Here is a 26,328-nt window from a genome sequence, read left to right on the forward strand (position 1 = left end):
CCAACAATAATTGGAGAATTCCTTTAATAGTGGCCAATTCAAGCGAAACGAGATGACATTTACATATGTGGGCCCCAGTGTCATTAGTGCCATCTCGTTCCGGGTTCATCAAAGGTACTGGCCCAGGCGTGGGGGGTGAGGGGAGACTGGGCAGGTAATATAATCGAGGAGGGTGGTCCATATCAAGGTTGATGCCACCATCAACTCCTGTCTGCTCAGCTTGTAAGGGCGCATACCCAGGGGTTTCCTTGGATCGCATTAAAAAACCCTCCTCCTGGCCCACCTTTCCCTCAAGCATGCTCAGTTGATTGGCATTCTGCCTGGTTTTCATCCTGCTACCTGCAGGCGGTGGGACTGCTTCCCCAGCCCTGCCATTTTCAATGGTCCCCGTGCCCTCAGCAATGGCAGTTGTATCAGGTTTGGTGAATGAAGGCTGATTGAGGGTCAGTCCAGTGGGCCCAATGATGTCAGCTGAGTGGACTGTAGTGAGCAGGCTAACCGTGGCAAGGGATGGAGTGTCATTCGGGAGGAATATGGCTGCTAATGAGGGGCATCTCTCCGGGACCTGGGGCATATGGACACCCTTGTCTCCAAGCACTAGTGGTTTGGCCGTACCCTGCTCATGGACCTCGGCAACCTCAGGAACCGGATTGTGCCAGTCAATTAGCTCGCCTGGGGAGCCTATGACCCTATTGCTTGCTGGGGACTCCCATCTCGCTTAACAATCTTCCCCATAGTAGGATGCTCGGGGATTTTCTTTCCGCCCCAGGGGTCCAAGCTTACTGGGATGTGCATGCTGCCAAGGAATTGGTGAATTTTGCTAATCAGTACATGGGCCTGCCCCCCGCCGCTCCTTCAGTACCATTAGACATATTCTTCCCCACATCTCGTAACGGGCGAGGGAGGGCGGTCAGCATTTTTCTGCTCCTTTTTTTCATTTTAGCGAATTCAATGGCAGTCGCACCATGAGGTAGGTTGGGCTGGATGGTTGTAGCGAGTTGACAATTAGTAGACCGTTTCATTGCAGTAGCTATAAAGTTTAGTGTAGGTGAGGAGTTTGCAACCTTTGGCTCTGCAGTTATTTGTACTAAAACTCCCATCAGCTCTAGCTGGCTTATTCACTAATGAGTGGTCATGGGAATTGTAGTCCGAACATCTGGCGAGCTGAAGGTTGTAGACCCCTGGTTTAGACCAACAGTGTCCAACGTAATAACATAAAGTCAAACATTGCATGAATTAAGTTACATAATGTTCACTGCTACCCACATGGAATCATTTACTGTTATTGTTTTTCACAGGCAGAGGAGAGTGCAGAATTAAATACCAGTGAAGATATTTTATCAAACGATGTGGCAACGTCCATGTAAGTTCGTATTCGGATGAAATTGCGCACCAATGTTCAAAGGCAGTCTGACTTTCAGGGCTATAGAACACTGTTTTCTTATTTCTGAATGACCAAATCATGCAGTGTATTCTAGTCATGTGTGTAGCATGGCAGATCAGAAGAAGGACAAGGACGCTGACAGGGACGTCATTTGGGGGGGTCGCCCTTGCTACCTCAAAAAAAAAAATAAAAAAAAAATATATATATATATATATATAATTATTTTTCACAAATTGAAGTTCCTGGGCTGTGGCCAACGCCACGTGCTCTTTGTTTCTGGAGCGGCTGGCTTTCTTGTTCAGGCTTCTTTAAAAAAAAATGGAACACTGAGCCGTGACCCTAAAAAAGAAACAATAGGAATAACAAACAATTTTTCTTTGTGGAATTCTAAACAATAAGTGCTGGACTCATTAAAGGTTTATTTCAGGCAAACTTCAGGGGGTGAGTCACTGATGTATTCTGTTCTTAAACACCTCAAATTCACATTGCAGACAAAATCCTCCAAAAAAGCATTTAGAGTAGAATAAGCATCCATTTTGGACTATGTGTATTTTGCTTTTCGCAAGTTGCAGTTATAGCATGTTGTTTTCTGCCGATACACATGGTGAACCATTCTTCTATGAAATACAGTGATATTGTAACCATATTTTTCATAGTGTACTTAGAAACAATGCTATTTGATGCCACTTCCTGTTTTGTAAAGGATTAAACGGTTGTATTCCATCACTTCCTGTGATGTCACTTTGGGGTGGAGTCAAATGACACCACTTCCTGTGATGTCATCAGAGGTCAAGGGTCATGTGGTGTCACTTCCACTACCCCAGGCATTTTGGTGAAATGACATCCCTGGACGCTGACCTTCCATTTATAAGGTTTCTTTATTAAAAGAAAAGGTGATAACTCCTAACTTTCCCTAAACTATTTTACCCTACCTAACAAAACTAACTAGGGTGCACGTCAGTCGTCAGTGAGTCCAAAAGGAAGATCCGCCCTCCGTCCAAACTAATCCAACCTGTCCCTGCCACTACAAAGACCCAACTAAGGCACAGGAGAATGACTCCTGGGTTCAATGTAATAATGTCGCCACAAAAATCTCGCCATACAAAAATATCACCGAAAAATTGCTGTTTTTTGTGGCAACATTATTGCATGGAACATGCGGGGGACACCCCCGCAACCCCCAAATTATTTTTTGTAATTTTTTAAAAAAAACATTTTTTTTGCCCCTGTCCCCATATATATGGTCACCCAAATAATATCACCATTTTTTTTCCCTGCGATATTATTTACGGTGACCATATATATGGGGATAATATTAGCTGATACCGACTCATGTGGGCTAGTTTCTCAGCAAGTTCACTTTAGTGAAATATTCATATGTAGTTCCTTGTAATTACTTTTGATCAAGTCGTATAGTTCAGATAAGGCGCTCTTCACTTTCTCTCTTGTAATTCTGTTTATTTGTATTTCCCCTCTTTCTCGCCTGTAATTATGTTTCTTTGTATCTTGCTTCTTTCTCTGGGTAATTTGCTTCTTCTCTTATCAGATACTTTTAAGTCTTTATCTTTATTCAATGTCCAACTCTTTCCTTATTTAGGTTACACAGAACTGTCCCAATTATTGCTCTTACTTTTCTTAAGTATTTATAAGATTTGCTCTTTTACTGGGACAAGTATGAATGTTCCGATGCTGCTTGTCACTCTTTTCCACCATCTGGTTCTTACTGGGACAGGTACAGGGGTTCCAATAATGCTTATTACTCTTCTCACCTGGCCCTTTGTGGGACGAGTATGATGATCACTGGGACAGGTACGGGGGTTCCAATAATGCTTATTACTCTTCTCACTTGGTCCTTTGTGGGACGAGTATGATGATCACTTTTCTACAACACTTGACTATTACTGGGGCGAGTTACTTCGTATTATTTCCGGTTTCCCACCCGGGTATCCTGGTCTCCCTGTTACCTTTCTGTCTCGGGGATCATGTCACGGGGCTGAGCGGTTTGTACCTCCTTCGGTGATTGTCAGCCTGGCTTCTTCACTCTTTGCCTGTTAGGGAGAATTCTCCTAAATGTGCTAATTCCTTTCACCTTAGAGACCCCCAGCAACTTTACTGGATTTTGAGGACTTGATTTTTGTTTTACCTGGTGCGACTGTGAGCCTTTCCCCCCCCCCACTCTCTCAAGTACTTTGATGTGTGTTTTACTCTTGTGTTCTTTGATTATGGAGTTTTAGACAACTCCATAGGCATCACCTTTTCATGTGTGTTGCACAGCACCCTCAGTGCAGTGACACAGGGAAGCCTTTTTGGCTGTCCCAAGGTTTAAATACCTTCTCTGGGATGAACTACTGTTTCCCAGAGAATGTAAAGTTAAATTGACTTTACTAGTATTTTTTAAATTCCTTATGTCTAGAAACTCATGTAGCAGTCAAATGCTACCCTTTCCTATCGAAATGGCTGGTGGCAGTGGTTTTACAACTAACTACCATGATTTGTCCCGACCGCGAACACTGGTAGCTAAAAATCGCGGGAGCCATGTTTTTCAAGATGGATCCTGAGCCCCTTTTGTTTAAACAGGTCCCGGTTTTCTTTTTTCGCCATTTAATTTTGGAAAGGTTTTCTACAGTTTGTCTCTGCACGCCAAACTAGGTTTGGTCCGTTTGTTTCTATGCTTTTGGCGGTCTTCAGGGCTGAAGACCACCTCTGGAGCCCGAGTGTCTGGGGTGGGCAGGAAGTGAGGGAGGTGCCCGAAACTCCCTGTGCTTAGTTTCCTAGGAGACCCAAATGCACTCTGGCGTGATTGGCTGGCTGACTATCCGGCAAGCACAGCTACCCTGCTGGTTGAGTGGCAGCTAGGCTAGAATGAATGGGAGAAAACTGTTTAAAAGGAGAGTCTCTTGGACTGAAAGGCAGAGTCGACCACTGCAACGAAAGAACCGAAGACGAGCTGGAAGAGGATGGCTGCTGCAACTACTGGACCGTTGGAGCCCTGCTGCAGGTCCGAATCGCCAAGCTTTCCTCGACAGAGAAGCCCCATCAAGGACGACTTCTTCCTTTGAGTTGGTGGGACCAATCAACTTGTAAGCCACCAGGATACCATTCTCAAGGATGGTTAGGATTAACCAAGGGGAAGGACACCAGCTTGTGTGCTTGAAGAACAGCAACCAGGATTCAAAGATTTGCCAATTTGCCAGCTTTGTGACCAGTTCCCGTGCAGTGTAGGAGTCCCCCGACGTCCTCCCTCTTGTCCCCATGACTGAGCTCAAGAAAAGTGAGATCTGCAGGAACTGCCAGGAACAGAAGTCTTCAGCTGCATCTTTTTCTTCAATATAAGTTTCTGTGAAAACCCAACCGAGAGAACTTACCTCTCACTGCGAAAGTTCGTGAAACTTTGGCAACTTGCAGGCCTAGTCAGCTTGTGACCAGACGTAACTCTTTCTACTGAGAACTACTTCAGAGAACCGTGGCAAAGACTTTTCCTTTTATCTACCAGAACCGTTTTTACCTATATATAGAAGCCGGCTCTCCGGTGGAAAAGCAGAGGTGAGGAGGAAGGGGAGATGGGAGAGACAGAGTCCTCAGTGGAAGAAGAGGACATAACTGACCATCCTGACAGTACCATACACGTTTCAAAGGAGACATTCATTAGTGAGGTGATAAATGCTGCAAGCTCCTTCAAACCTTCTTTGATGACTGTCGCGGGGCAGATGTCCCCTTGACATCTGGATGGTTTAAGGCTAGTTATGATACTTTCTCCTTCCCTTATAGTGACGAAGCAAACTCAAATGGACAGCAATGTTTGGTGGGTGGGTCGGCGAATTTTGTGCCGGGTGCCAAGCTAAGCTTTTTTTTATTCTATTTTAGTTTGTAGGAGAGGCTTTTTGTATATTTGCACACCAGATTGCGTCTTTAGTGCAAGATTCTGTCGGCTGTGATGGTGATTCTAATTCTCTAAGGATAGTGAATAACTCTTTGGATCCAGAATTAGCTTTTGTGATTCTGTCATTATAGGTGTCACTTTTAGTTTGTAGGATGGCTGCTTTGTAGTTGTTAGAGACAGTTAAGAACTTTTCCTTGTTCAGATCTGTGGGGTATTTTTTCCAGTTTGCTTTTGAGATTCTTCTGGTGCTGCGTAGGGATTTCAAGTCTGAAGTGAACCACTTGTTAGTGGCTTGGCTTTACGCATTTTTAAAGGTCCAACTTTGTCTAGGGCATGAAGTAAGGTGTGATTATACAACTCCACTATAGAAGACGGGTCCATATTTGTGACCTTAGATTGGTTAGCGATAGACTGAAGTAGGGGAAGTAATTTCTCAACTGTGATGTTGTGATTATTTCTGCTAAGTGCTGGTGGTGCTTGTGTAGGGCTTTAGTTTGGGCACCGGCTATCCTGGATAGTAAGAGTTAATGTGGTGGTAAGACCAGGTGCAAGGTGTATTGGAGCGAATCTTAATTGTTGCAATTTAAGTCGGCTAGCCAGTTCAAGGTTCTCCCTTTGCTATACATCGGGTTGGTGACGCGGTGAGTGAAACCTAGCTCCGTGATAGTATTAGCTTGAGCTGTTGCGTTGTCGTCGTTGGTTTGATTTGATTTTGAGTCATTTATAATGCGCACCAGACAGAATAAACCGTATTCGGGCACAGATGACAACTAGGGCCAGGTCCAGAAAACAAACAGGAAGAGCAGAGGTTAGATTTCCGATTCTCTAACTTTCCTCTTTTTGGTGTCATCGAGGCCTAAGTTTAGGTCTCCCAACAACATAATTTGGGAGACAGGTTTAGTATTACAAGTAAGGAGTAGAGTAAGGTGTTCCTCAAATGACGATATTGAGCCTGGCGGTCTACACAAGAGGTGTATCATTATGGTTCGAGCGGCTGATAAAGGTAATTTGACAGAGAGAAGTTCACTTGAGGGGAACTGCTGAGTAGTACGTTCTCTGAGGCCTAATTGTTTTTTGGTAATGAAAGCTACTCCATCCCCTCTGGTCTCTTCTCTGTCTGCTCAGAGGATCGTGTAATTTTTGGGTATGGCTAGAGATAATATGGGCCCTGCAGCCGAGTGAAACCAAGTTTCCGTGATTGCTAGGAAGTCTAAGTTGGCCACGATGAGGTCAGCGTTGTCTAGCACGCGTGCTTGAAGTGATCTAACGTTCATGAGGGCTCCTTTAATTGGTGGCGCCTCTGTGATGGCTGTGTCTGCGAGTAGACGGTTATTCGCAGGGGAAGACAGGTTGCTACAGTCTTTGAGATGGTCAAGACTGTCCCTTTCCGGCATTATTGGAAATATTCTTTGTACTTGGGTGTGTTCTACGGGAAGCAGGCAGCAGCCGGCTTTTCTTTAGACGGGTCCCTAATCTGGAGCTTCTAAGGTTTACCGGACATGGTTGGTAAGGGGTGGGCCTGGTGGCATATAGCTGGATCCATTGTAGCGGTGCAATAGGGCAGTGGCTGCTCGATAAGGTTCCTTGGTTAGGTGTGGTCGTATGAGGCTTGAGAGCAGGTAGGAACTTGGTAGGTATTATGGTATTGATCTGAGGTAATGGCGTAGCCATAATTAGGGTTACCTTATGAGTATTCACCATATTAGGAGAGATGATGGGCAGAGAAGGTTGTGTGTAGGCCTTGTTGGGGAGAATTCTCATAAATGTGCTAATTCCCTTCACCTTAGAGACCCCTAGCAACTTTGCTGGATTTTGAGGACTTGATTTTTTTTACGAGTCTTTTTTCCCCACTCTCTCTCATGTATTTTGATGTGTGTTTTACTCTTGTGTTCTTTGATTATGGTGTTTTAGACAACTCCATAGGCATCATCTTTTCATGTGTGTTGCACAGCACCCTCAATGCAGTGACACAGGGAAGCCTTTTAAGCTGTCCCATGGTTTAAACACCTTCTCTGGGATAGACTACTGTTTCCCAGAGAATGTAAAGTTAAATTGACTTTACTAGTCTTTTTAAATTCCTAGACCCAGCACACACTATCTTCCTATAGAGTGCTGGAGGGGTTACCTAGTATCTCCTGTGTCTAGAAACTCATGTAGCAGTCAAATGCTACCCTTTCCACTCGAAATGGCTAGTAGCAGTGGTTTTACAACGAACTACCATGATTTTTCCCGACCGCGAACACCGGTAGCTAAAAATCACAGGAGCCATGTTTTTCAAGATGGCACCTAAGCCCCCTTTGTTTAAACAGGTCCCAATCTTCTTTTTTCGCCATTTCTATTTGGAAAGTTCCTTCTAGAGTTTGTCTCTGCGTGCCAAACCAGGTTTGGTCCCTTTGTTTCATCGCCTTTGGTGGGCTTCAGGACTGAAGACCGCCTCTGGTGTCTGGGGTGGGCAAGAAGTGAGGGAAGTGCCCAAAACTCCCTGTGCTTGGTGTCCTAGGAGAACCAAATGTACTCTGGCGTGATTGATTGGCTGACTGTCTGACAAGGACCGTCACCTTGCTGGGTGAGTGGCAGCTAGGCTGGAATGAATGGGAGAAAACTGTTCTCCCATTCTTGGCTTAGAAGGCAGAGTCGACCACTGGAACGAAAGAACCGAAGACGAGCTGAAGAGGACGGCTGCTGCAACTACTAGATCATTGGTTTGCTCGGTGGAGCCCTGATGCAGGTCCGAATTGCCAAGTTCACCTCGACAGAGAAGCCCCTTCAAGGACGACTTCTTCCTTTGAGTTGGTGGGACCAATCAACTCATAAGCCACCTGGATACCATTCTTGGAGCTGGTTAGGATTAACCAGGGAGAAGGACACAAGCTTGTGTGCTTGAAGAAAAGCAACCGGAATTGAAGATTTGCCAATTTGCCAGCTTTGTGATCCATCCCCGTGCAGTGCAGGAGTCCCCCAACGTCCTCAGTCTTGTCCCCATGACTGAGGCTCAGGAACAGCGAGATCTGCAGGAACTGCCAGGAACAGAGTCTTCTTCTTCAATATAAGGTACTGTGAAAACTCGACCAAGAGAACTTACCTCTCACCGCAAAAGTTTGTGGAACTTTGGCAACTTGCAGGCCTAGTCAGCTTGTGACCCGACATACAAACCTTTCTTCTGTGAACTACTTCTAAGAACCGTGGCAAAGACTTTTCCGCTTTAAATAACAGAACCATTTTTACTTATACAAGACACTAGCCCATTGACTTTGGCATATCTATTGCATTGAATCAACTCCTCTGGTGAACTCAAACTATTTGCACTGTTTTAAAGTAACTGTAATATTCGTTTTATTTAACTTATGTCTTTTTGCTCCTACTTCAATGCTATTTGGCTCCTATTTCAAGGGAGCTCAACTGCTTAGTAATCAGTATTATAGTATAACTTGTGTGTGATATTAGTTGCCTCATTTAGTGAATGCTTTATAAATGATTGTGTAATAAATTAAGAAGTGTTTTACCAAGAAACCTGAATACTTGCTTTTGTAGACCTTTGTTACACCCTTACAAGCTCACATTCCCTTTCGAGATAAGCCTGGCTGCTCAGCTTGCTAAAAAAAACTGTGTGGTACAGACTTATACCAAAGGTTGGTTTTGCTTACACCTGTAGTCCTAGTTGTGTGTAGTGGTCCCAGAGGGTACTGCATGCAAACTTTGCCTAACACTGCCTCCTCTTCACTCTCTGCGTTCAGGAACTCCCAAGTCAACCGGGCTTTGCTTGCGCCAGCACCTCTCAATTGGCCACTCTGTGGAACTTTTGTCACTCTTTTAGCTTCTCCTGTTGCAGGATTTTTCGAGTGTAAAACACCTGAACTCGCACGCCAGCTTCCTCTTCGCATCTGAGGCTGTGCGTCTCCATCTCCTTCAGATACGCCCTCACAACTGATTCGGATATCCCAGTTTTCTCTCTCCCTCATGTCTCCTCCTTCTAGTTTTATGACACAGGTGTGGGACTTTCCCAGAGGAACGTTAAAGTCCTTCTCTGTAATGATTGTACTCTGTACTGCTCCAATGATCTTCTTCGTCTCAGTACCACATAAGTATATCCCTTCGGGTTGATTCAAGGATTCTACATGACAATAGCAAATATGAGTTTGTTCTTCATGTTTTCTTCTGGAAGGTGCTATTACTGATGGGTTACAAGTGAGTTGGTTAATGAGTTCCTCATTGGAATGGGAGTCCTTGTCTCCCTGGGGGGGGGGTCTTTCCCAGTGAGGACCTCCTTGCCTCTACCCCTAGGCAGGGTATTGCATAGAGGGCTTGGCTCCCTAGCCTAACAGGAAAGGCTCCCCCCTCGGTAGAAGTAACTGAATCCCGCGATTTGTAATAGTGCTCTCTGTGCTCCTAGAACTCCCGTAATCCTCTAGTTCCCCTCTTGTAGAGTCGTCCAACCAAGTGGCTGGATTAGAAACAGACGTCCGTAGCTGTTAAGGAGGATTCTCAGAAATGTGCCAATTCCCTTGTACCGTAGAGACCCCCAGCTCTTTTGCTGGACTCCATAGGCATCATATTTACATAGTGATACAGAGCACCTTCCGTGCAGTGGCACAGGGAAGTCTCTTGGATTTCCCAAAGGGTTAATACCTTTTCTTGGTAAAACTCCTGTTTCCCAGAGCAGTGAAGGGAAATTGACTTTACTTACATTTTGTAACTTTCTAGACCCAGCACACACTATCTTACCATAGGGTGCAGGAGGGGTTACTTAGTATCCCCTTTGTCTAGTTTCTCATGTAAAATTGTTTTATGTTACCCTTTCCACAGTTAATGGCTGGTGGCAGTGGTTTATTTGTTACTACCATTGTGTGTTTTTACCACAGGCTTCTTACGCAGCTGCAGTAAGGCACTCATGGGTGGCCATTTTGTCAAAATGGCCCCAGTCTTCTTTTTTCGCCATTTAATATTGGAAAGGTCCTTCTTGAGATTTACTCAGTGCGCCAAATGAGGTTTGGTCTCTTTGTTCGTTTTGTCTTTGGCGGGATTCAAGAGTGAAGCCCACCTCTGGCTCCAGTATGTCTGGCAGGGGCAGGAAGTGAGGGGGTGCCCGAAACTCCCTGTGCTTAATCCCCTCAGTTACAGGAATGCACCCAAAGGTGATTGGCCACCTGGCTGTCCGGCAAGGACAGCCACCCTGCTGTGTGATTGACAACTAGGCTCGAATGAAAGGGAGAAACCTGCATAAAAGGCGAGGCTTTTTGGCTTGGAAAGCTGAGTCGACCACTGGACGAAGGAATCCGAAAAAGAGCTGTGAATTTGCCTCGACTAGAGAAGCCCTGCAAGAACGACTTCTCCCTTTGAGTTGGTGGGACCAATCAACTCAAAGTAAGCCCGTCTGGACATCCTCTCGAAGCTGGTTGTATTTCCACTGCTGCTGGAAACGAAGAGCCATGGAGAGGAACACTAGATTGTGTGTGTTGCTTTTAAGTCGGACCTGAGCGCTAGTAAGATCCTCCGGACTTCCTTGATGCAGGACTGACCAAGCCTGAGCCACCTCAACAGAGTGCTGGACCCCAGAAGCAAGGAAAGTCTGAAGTGGTATCTGAGAACCGCCTTGTTGCTATTTGCTGTCAGACGCGAGGAACAGAAACACTGAAGGACCGCTGAATTGAAGTTTGCTCATTGCTGCCGCTGACCGTCCCATTGCAGAGCAGGAGTCCCTAGATGTCCTTGCTCTTGTCCCCATAACTGAGGCTCAGGAACAACAGGATCTGCAGAGCTGTACAGTAACAGAAGCCAGCTGGAACCATTTCTTCTAACCAGAGGTACTGTAAAGTGTAAGAGAACGTACCTCTTGTTGTGTGGTCTTACTTGCTCTCAGTTGATACCTGTATTGGTTACCTTGCAGAGAGCTAAAGCTTTGCCCCTCCCAAGCCTCCCAGCTTGTGGCCCTTCATGTTTTCTATTTTCTACAAACATTTTCTAAAAACATTGTGCAAGACTTTTTACCTACTTGCAAAGAAGATCTTCAGGTCCCCTAGACATTGTGTAATTAACATATGCTGGCCTTTCTCCCTGAGAAACTCCTCTTTACCTCTGACTCTGTGCTTTATCTGAAATATTTGTTAACCTTTGTTTTATTCCTCTCTTCTATCTTTTACACCAAACTCTGTATTGCTCTAAATGTACCAGTGATAAACCAATGTCCACAGTGCCCTAGCTAGTTAGGTCACCTGTGGGTGTGGGAAGTGTCTGTGTGCCATCCCCAATGGGTATCAGATGAAGAAGAGGCTTATATAACTGACTGTGAAATAAATGAATAATTGTTTTATCAAGAAACCTTGAGTGTGTTTATTTGAATACCTGCTACTGTGAAACTCTGTGTAACCTCACTACTGCTCACATTGCCCCCTCTTGAGATGAGCCTGGCTGCTCAGCCACACTACCAACCTGTGTAGAACAGACGTGCACCAAAGGTTGGGTCCCTATTGCCAGGAGGTCCAGGTTATTGTAGTGCACCCAAAGGGTACTGTATACAATCTTGCCTAACAGTAGCTAAATGAACTTTGCCGTGTATAAAAGGCGTTTTTTTCCTTCAGGGCCTCTGGCCGTCACCCCTGCTTGCAGCAAGTTCTTTTTCTTAGCACACGCATCTGTTATTTTAGGGCATTTCCTCTGAGCCTGCATCTTCACCTAGGGTTCAGTCACAGTCTTCAGAGTACCAGGTTTTGTTTTTGGAGACCGGCGTCATGAACTTCTTCCTGCTCAATCACCAGTGAGGAATTTCTAATAGATACTATTTGCACAAGAAGGCAACCATCTTCAGCCGGCACATGGTGCACATGTCTGCTGGCAGCCGCACACAATTAGATGCACAATCTTGCAGATGCTTAGGCATCATTTTGGGATGCAGGTAAAGATCCCTGGACTTGTCGTTTTGTAAATTTGACTAGGTTTAGGGTGGATGGAAATGTGTGGCCTTTGGAAGATCGTGCTCGGATTTCCCCGGAAAATGAAGTTTGGTAGTATTCCCTAAAACTCTGGATCATTTTCTCATCTCGCCACTACTGTTTCTTAATATTAGTAGTTTCCCTTCTTGGTCCTGCCAATACAATGACTGTTGTAGCATTCTGGAACCAATATTGAATATATCTGCCTCCAAGGCTTTGCACGGTTTTATTTTTGTTGTTGTAGACGCATCCCTGGTGCGTGTCCCTCTGATTGCCTCAGTCCCTAATTGTCTGTGCATGTCCAATGTTTTCAGCTTGTTCAGCTTATCATTTCTAGACCAGCCTCCCAGAGGGGATGCAACTCTACAAGGTGGTCTAGCAATTGAGTAATGCAGTCACCTGTGCGCATGTGAATGCAGTTCATACAATGCAGATGCTATCTCTCTGCAGAAGCACCGCGTTGTAGTGTGGGGCGTGCATTGCCTTGGGCACGCCATGGAATGTTAGTTGGTGATGGAACCCTGGGTCCCTTCAGGGTTCCACAGAGGACATTTGATGGATTCAGTCTGGGAGGTATGACTGGAGCATTGCCTCTGGCTTTGCTCTCCACATCCCTCTAGTCTGTTACCCTGAAACTACAATAAAGCTCACTTACCTTTTTGTACCTGTGGTCTCCCTGCATCACGTGTGCCATTCCTGGGTCGAGATAATACACACATGAAGATGAGAACATGTCATCCCAGCGCTTTGATTAACACTGTTGCAGTGAGCAGGGATCCAACTCTAAATGAAGCTTCTGGAGCTGCCCAAGTATCATAGGGCTATCCTGTCCCCTTTCATTTCCCCTTTTAACGCTACTTCCCAGGAAGAGAAAAGCCAAAACAGTTGTGTACATGTTGAGAGCGTGTGCTGCTATTGGCTGTAGGGTCGCAATGTCTTGAAAGCCCCCCTCTTGATAGGCTGGCTCATAGACCAAAACAAAAGGACTTAGGAAAAGCCATCTGCACTTTTTTGCAGTGTCAGGAATGAGAAGCCTGGGCGCCTTTCCTGGAAGCCCAGCTCCGCTCTTGTGTGTGAAGCGCACGAGGAGCAGGTTGTACAGATGGTGTGGGTGGCTTTTGTCTGAGGCCACAATGCTGTTTATTGTGATAAAGCCAATATCTAGTGCCTGTAAGTGCTCCATTTGCTCCTTTTCGATTTTAGCAACGTGGAAATCTCTTTTTTAATCAAAAGAAAATCATGTTTTAAGCATGATTTGTTGCATTGTATTTAAAACAGCGCACAATAACGTCAGCCGTTCTATCGGTACCAGCATCAGCTTTAGAGACAGTGGTGAGTTGCCTACATTTGTACAATGAAGAGAACACATTGTAATTGTCTGCTTGTGTTGGTCTTCTTTTCCCCGGAGGTGACTTGAGCGAACTGTAGTAGCGACCCACGATGCGAGAAACAGCTGGCCTTACATTCAGGCCAGATTTACTCCCTTCCTGTGCTAAAGCGTGATCTCCATATATAGAATCCCCTCAAAGTGCATAAGAGGCCTCTATACCTGGCGTAAGCACTCCTGTATACATTGAAGATCCAAGCAGATCTTCGTTTCATCGACCTTCATTCTGTTCATGTCTCTGCAAAGCTTTGAGCTCCAGAAATGAACCACTGTTTCCGGGCGAGGGCCCATTGCTTTGCTTGGCTTCCACTGAGTTTTGCTTTCACTAGTTCCTTTCACTAGTTCTGTATTGCATCTTCACTGCTGCACTGCCCTGGCTGTTGTCTTCAAATATATATGTGTGTTTACCCTTTGAAGCCCCTGCTAGGTCTTGTAAAGGCAAAAGGTTTCCTGGCTGCCACATCCTTCTTTTGTAGTCAGCAACTCTTTCACATTTGGTTCTAATCCTGCTTTAAAACTTAAAACCAGATTCCATGTGAGATTGGCTGCCAATGAGCCAAAATGCCTTTAAATGGAAGGAAAGGGAAGATGTGGAATTGTTTACAGAAGCCACACAATGTAGAAATGAAAGGAGTTGGAAGGTTGCTTGTAAGAAGCCTGTGGCCATGCAAGTAGGACCAGAGTAGCAAGCTAACATGTTCATATGTGTTTTTAGGAAATGCCCAATGTGTGTGCTGTTCCAGTACCAGATGTCTTGGTGTTTCAGCTGCACTTTCTCCTTGTCATGAGCCGGCCAGTCATGAGCCGGCTAGTCATGAGCCACCCAGTGCCCAAAGGACACCTTTGCTGAATTCCATTCCATAGCAAGTGTTGGTATTCACCGCTCTCTGTGGATGAAGGGGCTTCTTTCTGCATTTATTTGATATTGCACTTGCCATCAAGCTTTTCAGTGTTGTCAGTTTGTGTGTTTTATGTTGTTTTAACTAATAACACAACTTTGTTAATAGGGCCCAATCGATGGACGATTCAAGGAAAGAAGTGGGATCGGAGGAATTGAGAGTCAGCCAGTTACTTCGCAGCCTTGAAGAGGAGACGCAAAAAGTGCAACGACTTGAATCAGAACTTCAGACCTCCAGGGAAAGGTATGGAATTGATAAAGTGCATGTGTCTGGCTTTGTAAGTCGTGTTTTTCCATATTCATTTTGTTAATACACTAAGTATCCAAACTGACCGACATGACTTTTTTACATTAAGACCTGAGGTTACCCCATCTCGTCGTCGAGTGCACGTCTGAACAGGATGTGTCCTGGTGGAGAATTATTGGTGATCTTCTGTAGTGGCCTGAATGTATTACTGCCCTTCCCTCATTAGACATGCTTTTCAGACTTTTCATTTTTGGGCTCATATTGAAGAGCCACATTAAATACAATATGGTCTGTGTTGAACCTCTTAGGGTGTGTTTTTCCTACAGCTCTTCCCCAAGATAAACTGATCAAATCCTCGCCAGTGCTCTTAGCCTAATTGAGCCCTACTATATGTGCTCACCAATGAACCGAGCCCAGTTTCTTGTTGCGCTCGTCATTCAGCCATGTTCCATATGATGAGCCGAGTCCAGCAGCTGGTTATAAATATAGGCCATCTATATGCCCTCGCCAATCGGCCATGTTCCATATGATGAGCCGAGTGCAGCAGCTGGTTATAAATACAGGCCTTCTATATGCCCTCGCCATTTGGCCATGTTCCATAGATGAACCGAGTCCAGCAGCTGCTTATAAATACAGGCCTTCTATATGACCTCGCCATTCGGCCATGTTCCATATGATGAACCGAGTCCAGCAGCTGCTTATAAATACAGGCCTTCTATATGCCCTCGCCATTTGGCCATGTTCCATATGATGAACCGAGTCCAGCAGCTGCTTATAAATACAGGCCTTCTATATGACCTCGCCATTCGGCCATGTTCCATAGATGAACCGAGTCCAGAAGCTGGTTATAAATATAGGCCTTCTATATGACCTCGCCATTCGGCCATGTTCCATATGATGAACCGAGTCCAGCAGCTGCTTATAAATACAGGCCTTCTATATGCCCTCGCCATTCGGCCATGTTCCATAGATGAGCCGAATCCAGCAGCTGGTTATAAATTCCAAGCCATTAGTACCAATCCGTGGAGTGTGAAGATGCGGGAGTGCTCCTGCTTTCTCAAATGGTGGCGGATCTGTGAGCGGCCTGTTCAAAACATACATTCATGTAACGCCAACTATAGCTCTTTTGGAGGTGCAAACATTCAGTAAATGGTGCGGAGGGCATCCCTCAGATTGGTTGAGTCTTTGGTTGGTGCTACATTTTAGCTTGTTTAATGTGCATGAGGCTTGTGCTGTTTCTTCCGTAATCAGGACTACCCTGCAATGTTTGAGCTTTAGCCGATACTGGGCCTTCCTGCCCTCTTATGCATCCTGTTTGGAATATCGCTTGGACCAAGGCAATATGACACACTCTGTAGTGCCCTCCAAGCCTTCATCCATTCCTTCTGAATTTGCTAGCCAGAGGTATCCCAGCCATTGCTATTCTCTACGGCTCCTCTCTTCTAGAATGGATGACGCCAGACCTCCACATCTGTCGGTGATGAGAATTTCCACTGGTGCCAGGGACAGCCAGCCTGCAGACTGTAATTCACATGTATCTTTTATGTGACATGGAATTTGCATTTAGTATGTCTACAATAGTTAATTCCTTCCAAGCCTCCCAAAGCACTTCGAAGCCATAAACTATGACAGAAGGGACTATACAAATTCAAGATAACATATATATCCATTTGTCATCTGGGAAAGGAAGTTAGCGTTTGCTTCTGTGGGAGAATCAGCACCTGTGTCGGCAGAGGTGTTCCGAGACATTGAGAATCCTTCAATAATAACCGGTTAGGACCCGGGGCTGATGTTTCTTTTTTTTTGTTCAGTGTGTGTTTTGGTTTCTTTTATCCAACCTTTCACAAAAGTTTAAAAAATGTAATTAAAACGTAATCACGAAAAGTCTATTCACTTGTTAACACTTAACAAAAATCATAAAATTCCTCTTTACATTTTCATGATTACATATGTAATCTCCCTTTTCACATAACTCTGTCTCGTAGTTCTAATTTCCCAAAAGTATATTGCAACCAAGATCAACGAAAACCAGTTGCCTCTCAGAATTCTATACCAGAAGGGCTGATGCGGCAAGTAGTTTGTATTGCTTCCGAGCCGCCTAAAGTATTGGATTATATTCCATGTAGAGCGGGACACACAATCTGTAAATGTCTAAGCCACTCGGTCTGAAGAGTTCTTAGAGAATCGACACTTCCTTTTTTTTCTTCTCTTGGGTACTGGTCTGTGCACCTAATGCCCCCCAGTCCCCAAAGCTGGTCAAACTATTGAAGTGCAGCGGCATTAAGGAGTGCCGTACGTTAGGGACATGTTTTAAGTCTTTCGTAGTTTCTAAGTATCATGAAAAGGATCTTTGCAATCAATGTTTTAAACCTTTCACTTCTATCCCAATAGAAACACTTGTGTATAGGCGCGTTATAAATGCCATATCATATCATATCATAGTGGTGCCTTCTGTTTCATGTAGGCCGCCGTACTATCAAAATCGCAGCCGGACAATCTTAAAATCCATCCTCTTAAACCATTCAATTAAACTGTCCCTCCCTTCCTCTAATTTCATTCGTAATAAATAGTATGTACTGCCTGGTTTTGCTTCCTACACCCTAAACATGACTTTTATTTTTGTATTAATGCTATCCCGTTCAGGAAAATTAAATTAAATTCTACTAATGGAGCTGGAATTTAAAGTTTGTCAATATCCAGTGTCAATAAGAGTAGCAGAGCTGTGACCCTAGTGTGGTAATATGTTTGGGGTTCAGTGGTTAGACTGCTAGGTGAGTGGGATAGGCAAAAGGAGGGGACACTGGTTTGCTTGGGCTGTTTTGAATGTTCTTAAATTAAATAGATTAAGTTCATGAGAAATTTGGTAGATTTTTCTCTGGTAAATTCTAGAAGTTCTGGGACAATCACAGAGGAGGGTAGAGTTTAATTTGTACTTAATTCTGAATCCTGGTGTTACATTTAATATTGTGTATTGACAGTCCCATCACTTTCAATTTATAAGTGTAAAGAAAACTAGCAGTGCTGTGACCTCTGTTTTCCAAATTATATAACTTCTTGGAAAGGGGTGTATAGTCCAGTCTTTTTAGTTGAGCTCAAGCCTTTAACAACCCACAGTGCCGGTTCTTTCAAAGGGCTTCCCAAGGGTATCGGGTAATATTGTCCCCACCAATAATATCGCCATATATATGGTCCTCGGAATGGCCCACAGCGCCGGTTCTTTCAAGGGGCTTCTCAAGGCCTTGTGTCCTCTCCTTTCTTGGCTTTCTCTTTTAATAGCCTGAAACTGGGTGTCTGTTCCAGCTCACAGTGCTTCTATTTCCTTTATTATTCCCGTGGTGGTTTTTCTCCTCAGTGAAATATACAGGTAAAGTCTCTATTTGACTCTTGTTCCTCTTATGATTTTCCCATTCACTGGGACGAGATTGATGAGCCCTTAAGAATGCCTCACTCTATTGGTTGTCTCGCCATTCCTGAGATGAGTATGATGAGTTCTTTCATAATTCTCACTCTTTATATATTCGTACCCCTCACTGGGACAAGTATGATTAAGGCTTGAATAATTCTCCCCTTTTGGTTGTTGTACTTTTTACTCAGACAAAGGGGCTTTCCCCATTCATTATATTTGGTTTGCTTATGGCTTGTGAAATCTCCATCCCCTTTACATATATGCCCTCTTCCTCTGGTCTCACGCTCTCGCCATTACCTGCTGTGTAACGGGTCTGTGTCACCGGATCGGTTGGTCTTGTTTTCCTCTTTCTGTTCCATCAAAGACGCTCTCTGGCTTTCTGCCGGCACGCTTTTGGATCTGATGATAGTATCTGCAATGGAGGGGTTCTTCACCCGTTTCCCTTTCAGAACACCATCTTCCTGCTTTGCTTCCTTACAGGCATGTCAACATCATGGCTCTGCTCCAGCCCTCTTTGCTCGTCCCTCCTGGGACTTTGACAGGCTTTCTCCAGTCTGTCGTGTGTGCCGCGCACTGCTGGCACCTCTCTTGGGCAGCTGTTCCTCGACATGTGAAAGCGTGTCTTCCCAGGTTTCCCAGTTTCCCTGATCCGGTCGGTTTGAATCTCCCGGGTCTCACTTCCTTGTTCTCCTGGCCCTCCTTTTTATGACGCGTTGTTAGGGCTTCCCCGGCTTCTGAGTAAAGTCCGTCTTTTGTGTTTAGGCCATATTTGTCATAACTCCTCTTGGCTTCTTCGTCTCATTATTTGTCAAAAAAGTATTCTTTCTGATTCTTACTCTTCACGATACTGAACTGTTATGTTTCCTCTGTCATTATATCACATGGGAAGTCTAGACGTTTGTAAAGTAATGATGTTGCATTAGGTTGTGGAGGATAATGGGAAGGGGAGTTCCTCAACTGAAAGGGAGTCCTTATCCCCAAGAGGGTAGTCTCTCCCTGTGAGGTCCCACATTCTCCCACCCCTAGGGGCAATGTTGCGTAGCAGGCTCGCCTCACTAGCCTCACAGGACGGGGTAGGCTACAACTGCTTCCCTCCTTATTCCAGGTACTTTCCTTTGCCAACACATTTAGTAAACGCTGTCTCTCGCTGTATTTGTCTCTCGCTGTACCGAGTGTAGAAGCACCTGGGAGCTTACAATAGCTTTGATAGCGCTGAAATTGTATAGAGCAGCCGCATACCCATAATGTCGTTTACCCTTTCCATGGTTTCTCTTAGTGAAATTCACGTGAATATCATGACTGTTAATGCTGCATTCAATTGCACTAGTATGGAAAAGGTAAAGCTGGTTGTTTCGGGGAGTATGTGTTCTGTCTCTGTGTGCCCTTGCCTGTGCGATCGCAGTTGGTCGTCGTCGTGTTTCTCATGCAGTGTTGCAGGAGAGGATATTGTGCACCTCATCGGTTAGCACTAGCTGATGAGACCTGGAACGCCAGGAGGGATCTGGTGTCTGCTGATGATTCTACACTTCGTCACTTGGTGTGTCCCACTCTCCAGGCCTTCAGCTTTCTTGCCCAGGGTAGTGCCCAGTGGGTCGCGAGGGGCGGAGGAGTGCCATGGTAAATTGATCACAGTCATGGACAGATGCTGCTGAATTTTGATCTGATCCCTTCCTCCATCTCTCTTGCCCGCAACCTTCCCTCGACTTACATCAATGGCTTGGTCCCAGGGATCGCTGAGTAAAAGCACGGCCCCACTGAAAATAGCAGAGGTGGGCATCACAGCACCAAGAAGTTTTGTGTTCAATTCTCCTGCCTTTGTTTCACTTGGTGCCCACTGGTCCATACCAAGTAGCTTCTCTTGCGCCACTACTTCCCCTGCCCAGAGCAAGTCTTTAGATTGCCAGTTGTTTAGCAAATCAATAGACGTTCACACTATAAGCGCACCTTTATTGTTCCTGCTTTGAGCCCAAGAGAAATGTAATGCGGCATGGACATAATGAGTCGACACAACACAAAGGCATTTATTTATCAAAATGACAGGCAATTTCACAGTGCACTTTTTGATCATTATTCTAAACTGATGCAGAAGGCAGCCCTCGCTTTACATTGCATCCCAGGGTCCCACTCATTGCTGACACTCAGTGAGGCAGACACCTGTCTGGGTTGCTTGGGGTTCTGTGCCGTAGTTTGGGCTGCACTGACCCTTTTGGGTGGGGCCAATACGGATGAATGTGCTTACCCCCTTCCGTAATGGCAAAGTGAAGGAAAGAATGATTGGAGGGAATCACGCACAGTGCCATTGTCAGTGGTTATGGTTCATTGAAATGTTTCCATCCCTCACTCTTTAGTAATCGGGGTTTCTCTGCTACTTGTCGTCCTAGACTTCAAATGCACACCTTTGCCCGTTTGAGTATATTTATAGCAAATGTTTTTTGTCATGTTTAAAGCTGGCCAAAGCTAACTCTTAATTTGATATCTCGTAGGTTACAAGAACTGGAAAAGAGTGTGCAGAAAGTGGCTGAGAAGGAAACCCAGACGGACGTCGCATCTAAAGAAGAGCAGAAAGTGCAGACCAAGGTGAGTAGTGTGGGATGCACCATCAGCACGGCTCGTCCGCTTCTCCGTCAGGAATCCACACTGCTGAGAAAGGTCACCTAATTACACCTCTGCGGCCCTTTTACATGACTTCTGTACTGCGACCCCTGATGTCACCTCCCTGTACTGCAACCCCTGATGTCACCTCCCTGTACTGCGAGCCCTGATGTCACCTCACCTGTACTGCGAGCCCTGATGTCACCTCCCTGTACTGCGAGCCCTGATGTCATCTCACCTGTACTGCGACCCCTGATGTCACCTCCCTGTCAGCGACCCCTGATGTCACCTCCCTGTACTGCGAGCCCTGATGTCATCTCACCTGTACTGCGACCCCTGATGTCACCTCCCTGTACTGCGACCCCTGATGTCACCTCCCTGTACTGCGAGCCTTGATGTCATCTCACCTGTACTGCGACCCCTGATGTCTCCTCCCTGTTCTGCGACCCCTGATGTCACCTCCCTGTACTGCGACCCCTGATGTCACCTCCCTGTACTGCGAGCCCTGATGTCATCTCACCTGTACTGCGACCCCTGATGTCTCCTCCCTGTACTGCGACCCCTGATGTCACCTCTCTGTACTTGCGACTCCTGATGTCACCTCCTTCCTTCTCTTATGATGAATGGCCCACAGGTGACCCTCTGGGGAAACACTGCAATGGAAGAGCTGCACCAGGTTCTGGCAACCCATGTGCGTTTGCAGCGGCATTACAGCGGCTCTTCATTATTAAAAAAAGTGTCAGAATTGTGCCATTAAAAGCAAATACTTTGTGGAATGTTGACGTTCCCTGCGAAAGTGTAGTGCGTGTGTCATAGCATCTTCACTTACACTCTGTTTACTCGTTCTGAAGTGTTAAGTGACAGGAATTTCACAGTTCCAGTACCTTTCTAATCACATATGTAAAGTTAAATCTTACTCCACCTGGAGCGTCCACGATTTTTATCTTCCCACCAGATAAATGAACCTTAAAAATCTTCCTTCCCTGCTTTCTACTGTAAAGTCCTGTTTTGAAAAGCATGAAGCCACCATCTTCCATTTGCCACGCCTGCATTGCACCTGCATCCTGCCTTCCATGATGCGCTTCAGAGCTGCGTCATTGAAGTGAGGGGCGCCGGGGAGTGGCCGGGGAGTGGCTGTCAACTACAGTGATACGCTAGGATTATGCTATTGAAGAGCCGGCTGACAGGTGTAGGGCAGAGACTAAAGTGATACAGAGTGAAATGTGGCAGATACGGGCAGGGCGATTCTAGCCAACTTGGTGCCCAGGGCGAAACACTAGAATGTGCCCCCTTCACCACCCCCCGACTGCCACACGTCACTCCCAAACTACATGTCTGCATAGTGCGACAAAACCCCTCCTCAATATCAATAAATCAATGAAGCTGGTTACATTACATTGTAATTCAAGTGCTTTACAGAAGAAGTCTAATGTGAAGACACCGCTGTTACTGCCCAAGTAAATGGTTCTTTAATCACCTGCTCTTAGGGAAGGCTTTGCATGAATGCAGTTTAAAACTTTCCATACTGGCACACTGCAGTGTGACCAGCCTGCCTGGGTCTGAGGGCCCACTGACCACTGGCCCTGTGTTGCAGGCGTTCTGTTCGTACCGCCTCACTTGTATTTCGCTAGGGGCAATACTAGACTTAGCATGTGAATTATTTTCTGATCGAAGGTTAGCATTCCAAGATGGGCAGTCTGGTACACTCTTATTGTACTCTTTCAAAATACCTCTCTGAGAGTGGGAAAGGGGTCTAACAGCACCAATGAGTGTTCCTGTCTGCTTTGCATTAAATCACAGAGCATTTCAGAAGTATAACCGTGATCAGAGATCTCTATATTTGATAAACAAGTCTGTGATAAAAGGATTGTGTGTGTGAATCTCTAAATTGATAACTAATGAATGACTTGGTGCTCACATGCCTGTCCGCAATACTCACCTTAACATTAAACTGTTTGTAATCATGAACCATACATACTCATTTGGACAGCTTAAGTTTTTGGATGTAAGTATAAATATTATATGGCTGCAACATCAGCCACTCAAATGAGGTGCAAGGGCTCTTTTGCTTCTTGTTTCTTGAGAATTTTAAATGAGGAAGGGCTGGGTCTCCTTGTGAGCATGCCCAACCCCCTATACCGAAACATCTTTAGGGGATTATATCTGTAGACAGGAAAGGGTACCCTACAAGAGACACCCAATAAACAGTGCACATAAAGGGTGCACAGAAAGGATTGTGCCTCTTAGAAACTTTAGCCTGACCAATGCATGGTAAAGGGTCCACAGTTCCTCTGCCACTACCCCGTCACCATTGCGCAGGCTTCAGGGGTTATTTCTGCAAATAAGAGCAGGCCCATGCTGTATCAGAGCTGGCATCAGCATCTCTCATTAGTGCTGGCCTGCAGCTAGTGAGAATCGTGGTGTGGCACTGTAGAAAGGGCGTTTGGCCTCGTGGAGGTACAATTTGAGGCAACGTCTTTGATTGCTTTGTGTTTAAGTGTGGGCACAGTATGGCATACACGTCAGAGAAACATGCACAGAACATTCCAGTGTGCTATTGTATGGACATGGCACACATCAGGCAAAAACAGGCATATGTGCAGTTATATAGAGGAAAACCATATAGACGCCACTAACCAACAGGGTGGTGGTGGCTTGTTCATTGTTGCACACATATCACTGCATTGATTTGCCCTCGCCTACTGTCTACATGCTAACACCCAATGAACCCTGCTATCCGAATCAAGGTGCCAAGTCACATTGAGGTGCCATCTTGTGTGCGCGCGCGAGGCAGTGGTTGCGTGTTAGAAAATGAAAAGACCTTTGATGCTGAGCGGATGCATTTAGTCCATGTCCCAAAGCAGCCACTAGAATATCTCAAAAGCAATATATATAAAAAAAAAAGTTTTGGTGTGTCAAATAAAAGGAAATAAGAATAAAGAACATAGTTACAACTTTTTCTGTGTGGCACATTAATTCTCTTGGAAGAATGGGTAGGCTTGGCAGCTAACTGATGCTTTGTGCTGGCCTTCAGAATGAAAATGCCCCATGTTCAGTTCTTAAAACTGAAATGTTAAGCAGATACTGTGTAAAAACAGTGGCTCATTAAATGGGCCATCACGTATACATTTCCCCCACTTGAAAGGCTCTGAGGGGCATTGGGTGTGGGTCTCCAGAGTGTCTTAGAGGCCGGTTCGGAATATGCATTCCCAGTGTTTTTAACAAAGGAATGCTTAACTTTTTCTGCGGTGAGCTCAGAGGCAGGCTTCACCCCCTTCGCCTGCCCCTAGTAACGGGCCTGCGCACAGGCATCCTTATTGCCATGATGAACATTACGTTTTGCTTTCAATAAAGGCATCTAAACCTGGTTTAATAGACCCTCACAATGTCCCGCTATTAGCTCAGGGCCCGTTCGAATGGTCGACATTGCACGGCATTCATCTGGGCAGCCGAACGCGTTACATCTGCTTCGCTGTCTCTACTTTAATGTGGCTGTTTTTTTATGAATGCTTGACCTACCAGAGCACTCAAGTTTACCTCTGCCGGGCATAAGAACATCAATATGGCCTTTTCCCCTTGCAATTCAGGGAATTGTATATTTATTTTACCCATTTTTAAATTTTTTACCCATTTTTAAATTTAAGACTAAAATTCCCAGAAATCAATAAAAAAATCAGGTGGGGGGGATTTTCTATGGGGAAGCCACAGGGAAACTTGAGAGCTGTAGATTTAGTCTTTCAGAAATAATACTGAAATTGAGTAGAAGTGATGGACTATTTTCACCCATTAACGTTTGGCTGCTTTTCAGTTTGAAAGTGAAGTGGAGCCTCTGAAATCACGGGTGAGGACTCTCTGCGAGGAACTCCAAGAGGCTCACGGGAAGCTGGACGAAGCCGAGCTGATGAAGAAGAGGCTCCAGGAAAAGTAAGCCCTGGTCTACATGGGAACGAGGCGTGAATGGTGGCCACAGGCAGCAGCATGTGATGGCAACTCACGTTCTGCACGTTTGGTGGCCTCTGAAAGAGAAGGATTAGGGAGGGATTGAGTAGGAGGATAGGGGAGGCAGGTGTGAAACCTTACGTTTTCATGGGTGCTGGCAGGATACACCAGATTCCTGTGTGCAGGCATGTCTCTAGGTTGCTTGCAACACTTTAAAGAACCAGTATGATTACATAGGTAGTGGATCAGGGGCCTGCAACCTGAGGCTCTTCAGATGTTTTGGACTACACATCCCATGATCCCTTACCATTGATTATGCTGGCTGGGGATGAAGAGTGTTGTAGTCGAACACATCTAAAGAGCCAAAGGTGGCAGACCTATGTGGTAGAGGGCAGTAGAGGTGTTGCAAAGCCATGCAGAGAAAGCCCTCCGTGGCTCCTGATTGGTCAGCATGGCGGTGAATGCCAGCACTGTGTAATAGGATTTGTGTAAGGTGGGAAGAGAATGAAAAGGGCAGTCGGTTGGATGGTTGAGTCAATGACTGATGGTATCGGCCAGGACAGCAATTTCCCACTGAACTTTGTATCCTTTTGTTGATTGCAAAGTGTGCAACCGTTCCTAGTGACTCTGAACCGCAGTCAAGTGTGCAAACACTTTTTACGACCCATTGAAGGTTCAAGGTGTTTAGCAACTGGCTCCAATGGGGTAGGATGGTTTCCAAAGCCCACCTTTAGGGGCTCTACCCTTATTTATTTGGGATATTTATTCTCATCTAAAAAGCATATTGAATTTGTGAAAAGCAGGTTGAGTATGAAAATGGAAATGTTTTCGAGACAAATAATGGTTCTAGAACAAAGGTTCTGTTTGTATTCACGTTTACCTCTGTTGGAGTTTTTGAAGGCGAGGTGTGTTGTATTGCTGTGAACTACTCCCATAGTCAAAGAGAAAAGTGTTTAGTGTGATGGAAGGGGAATTATGGCGTGGGGTTCTAAAGTTGTCCCCTCATCACTTGGCAGAATGGTCAGAATTTTCGCACTGTCTGAACACACGGTTATCTTATATTTGTATGGCACCTTCTTGTTAATTTTGTAATAGATAAATTCAGTTCAGATTGAATTGTTACCCGACGCCGCAAGTTACTGGCCCCCGACTCGATCTGCGTGATTGTACATGTAGACTGTGTGAGATGGCTAAACATGAAACTCTCTACCATCTATTGATGAGATGTGAGGCACTCACTGATAAGCAAGTGCTTTATTTGTCTCTCTCTGGGGCCTCCATTGAGGCGCTATGTTCTGTAATTCTCTGACACAGCTTCATGAGCGTTAATACATTATCACGAGCGGTTGCCTTGGTAGCATGGCCTGTTTGGGGGATCCTGCGTTTATGACTAAGAATGCTAGTTCGGAGTGAAGATCGAATGGCTGTTGGGGTCCAGCTGTAATATTGGGCATAAGTTTATGATTTGTACAATATTTTAGATGATTAACTATGGGAAGTAGAATTTTGTGTTGGACACTTATTTAGATTAAATTGTTTTAGTTGTTTTTAAGGATTTTATGTGGTGAATTGGAGTATTTATCTTTGTCTGGGATGTTTTAACATTTCTGTATTGTGTAAAGTGTCTTTATGTAACTAAAACACCACACTTTTGAAAAAATCCTTGAAG

The 26,328-nt window shown here is 45.2% G+C and overlaps 1 protein-coding gene across 2 annotated transcripts in view; it reads left to right on the top strand.

The window, feature by feature from the left end:
- Positions 1-26,328, top strand: part of OPTN (optineurin) — a 198,742-nt gene that overhangs the window by 84,715 nt on the left and 87,699 nt on the right. For both annotated transcript variants that reach the window (XM_069627795.1, XM_069627794.1), the window contains exons 5-8: positions 1,299-1,363; positions 14,585-14,719; positions 20,612-20,705; positions 24,529-24,644. In XM_069627795.1, coding sequence (XP_069483896.1) covers positions 1,299-1,363; positions 14,585-14,719; positions 20,612-20,705; positions 24,529-24,644 — 410 coding nt within the window. The remainder of the gene's footprint in view (positions 1-1,298; positions 1,364-14,584; positions 14,720-20,611; positions 20,706-24,528; positions 24,645-26,328) is intronic.

The sequence above is a fragment of the Ambystoma mexicanum genome, chromosome 12, assembly GCF_040938575.1.
Source record: "Ambystoma mexicanum isolate Mex_15411 chromosome 12, UKY_AmexF1_1, whole genome shotgun sequence".
NCBI classification, from domain to species: domain Eukaryota; kingdom Metazoa; phylum Chordata; class Amphibia; order Caudata; family Ambystomatidae; genus Ambystoma; species Ambystoma mexicanum.